Source organism: Corapipo altera, unplaced genomic scaffold, assembly GCF_003945725.1.
Source record: "Corapipo altera isolate COAL_440 unplaced genomic scaffold, ASM394572v1 60895, whole genome shotgun sequence".
Classification (NCBI taxonomy): domain Eukaryota; kingdom Metazoa; phylum Chordata; class Aves; order Passeriformes; family Pipridae; genus Corapipo; species Corapipo altera.
Window position 1 is genome coordinate 1 of NW_020885407.1, and position 1854 is coordinate 1854.

Below are 1854 nucleotides of genomic sequence, written 5' to 3' on the forward strand. Positions count from 1 at the left end.
CCCAGGGTGCTCTGAGGAGGAAAGACCCAACCTGTGCCGGGAAGGCTGCCGGAACTGGAGGGGGAGCTCTGACCTGGTGGTCCCTGATCAGCCTCCCAGCAGGGATAAGCCCTTCAAGTGCTTGGAATGTGGGAAGAGCTTCAGGCAGAGCACCCACCTTCTCACCCACCAGCACATCCACACTGGGGAACGACCCTACACATGTGGGGAATGTGGGAAGAGCTTCAACTGCAGCTCCAACCTCCGCAGTCACCATCGCATCCACACTGGAGAACGGCCTTACACATGTGGGGAATGTGGGAAGAGCTTCAGGGAGAGCTCCACTCTCCATGTCCACCAGCGCATCCACAGTGGGGAAAGGCCCTACAAGTGTTTGGATTGTGGGAAGAGGTTTCAGACCAGCTCATATCTCCTGAAGCACAAGCAGATACATACAGGGGAGTGGACCTTTCACTGCACCGACTGTGGGAAGGGCTTCAACCAGAACTCCAACCTTGTCACCCACCAGCGGATGCACACTGGGGAGAGGCCCTACAAGTGTGGGGAGTGTGGGAAGAGCTTCACCCACAGCTCTACCTTGACCAAACACCAACGGACTCACCAATAAGGGGAACCCTACGAGAGCCTTGACTGCGGGAAGAGCTTCGGCCACTGCTTCTACCCCAAATGAACCCCGTCATGGTGAGGCAACCCCTGGAGTCCAGTGATTGTCAGTCCATCCTTTTCTACCACAAAGGACCAGTCCCCTTTCACAGGGGCAGGTTCTTCCAACACAGCCCTTCTTGGGGTGTCAGTCCTGGAAGTTTAGAGCAGAGATCTCCCCACCAGCGTTGGTCTGGGGGAGGTCCATCCGTCTCTACTTAAGAATTATTGCTTTTGTGCCAGCTTCATCAGTTGGCTTCAACAATTGCGTTAGTGTAGAGCACTGTCCTATCTTATCCTGTACTCCTGGTAGTTTTAGTGTGTCTATTGTGCAATAAATAATTCTGATGAAGATCTTTTGTCTGATCATTTGTAACCCTAAATAAATTCATTTCTATCAATAGATCTGTTTTGCCATCATTAAAACCTGGGCGACAGAAGTTTTTCAGTCACACATCTCTAATTCCTCTAAATTGATTCTGTTGGCATAATTGAAGGCTGAGATTGGATCCAGCAGCCCCCAGCACCCCAAAGGATGTTGGAAGCTCAAGGCCTGCCCCCCCATTTCCTAGCCCCCTTGTGCCCAAAGACCCCCAAGGGACTGTCGGACCTGCCAGACTATCCCTCATTTTCCACCCTTTCCCTGTTCCTCCCACTTTCCCATTGTCCCCTCAATCTCCAGTTTTCCCCCCAAACAGTTTTGGGGTCCCAACTCCCACTTTTTGCCCCCTCTCCTGTGGGCACTGAAGGAGAAAATGAGGCTGCACACACAGAGTTCCATTTTGGGACTTGTCCACCCATCTTTCCGGCGTCCCCCTTTCATTGGGGTTCCTTTGGAAACAGCGCCTGGGCTTTGTCTTTTAGTCCTCTGGAATTCCCAGCGGCAGGGCCCCAAAGCAGTGCCCTGATCCCACACATTCCCCTCCCCTCATGTGCTGGCTGTGTTCAGCCGCCAGAGAAAAACACAGGCTGCCATGCACAGCATTCCAAGTGGTTTCCACTTTGGCAAACAGCCCTCTCTGGATGGAAAACACCAGTCAGGGCCAAAACACTCCTTTTGGATCCTGATTAACTGAATGCAGCTGCTGCTGCCTTAACTTGTTCCCACAAAAATTCTCGGGATTCTTTTGCTTCCAGGAGGCCCCACATGTCACAATGGCCCCTTGATTCCATGAGCTTCCAGAGACTCCGAAGGTTCCTTTAGTTCCACGA

At 52.5% G+C, this 1854-nt stretch overlaps 1 protein-coding gene across 1 annotated transcript; it reads left to right on the forward strand.

Moving 5' to 3' along the window:
- Positions 1-44: 44 nt before the first annotated feature.
- Positions 45-644, forward strand: LOC113940474 (gastrula zinc finger protein XlCGF49.1-like; the record flags this gene model as incomplete). The annotated part of the gene is made up of 1 exon (XM_027631622.1): positions 45-644. A coding segment is annotated over one exon (563 nt), but the record flags the coding sequence as incomplete, so codon positions are not given.
- Positions 645-1854: the final 1210 nt, after the last annotated feature.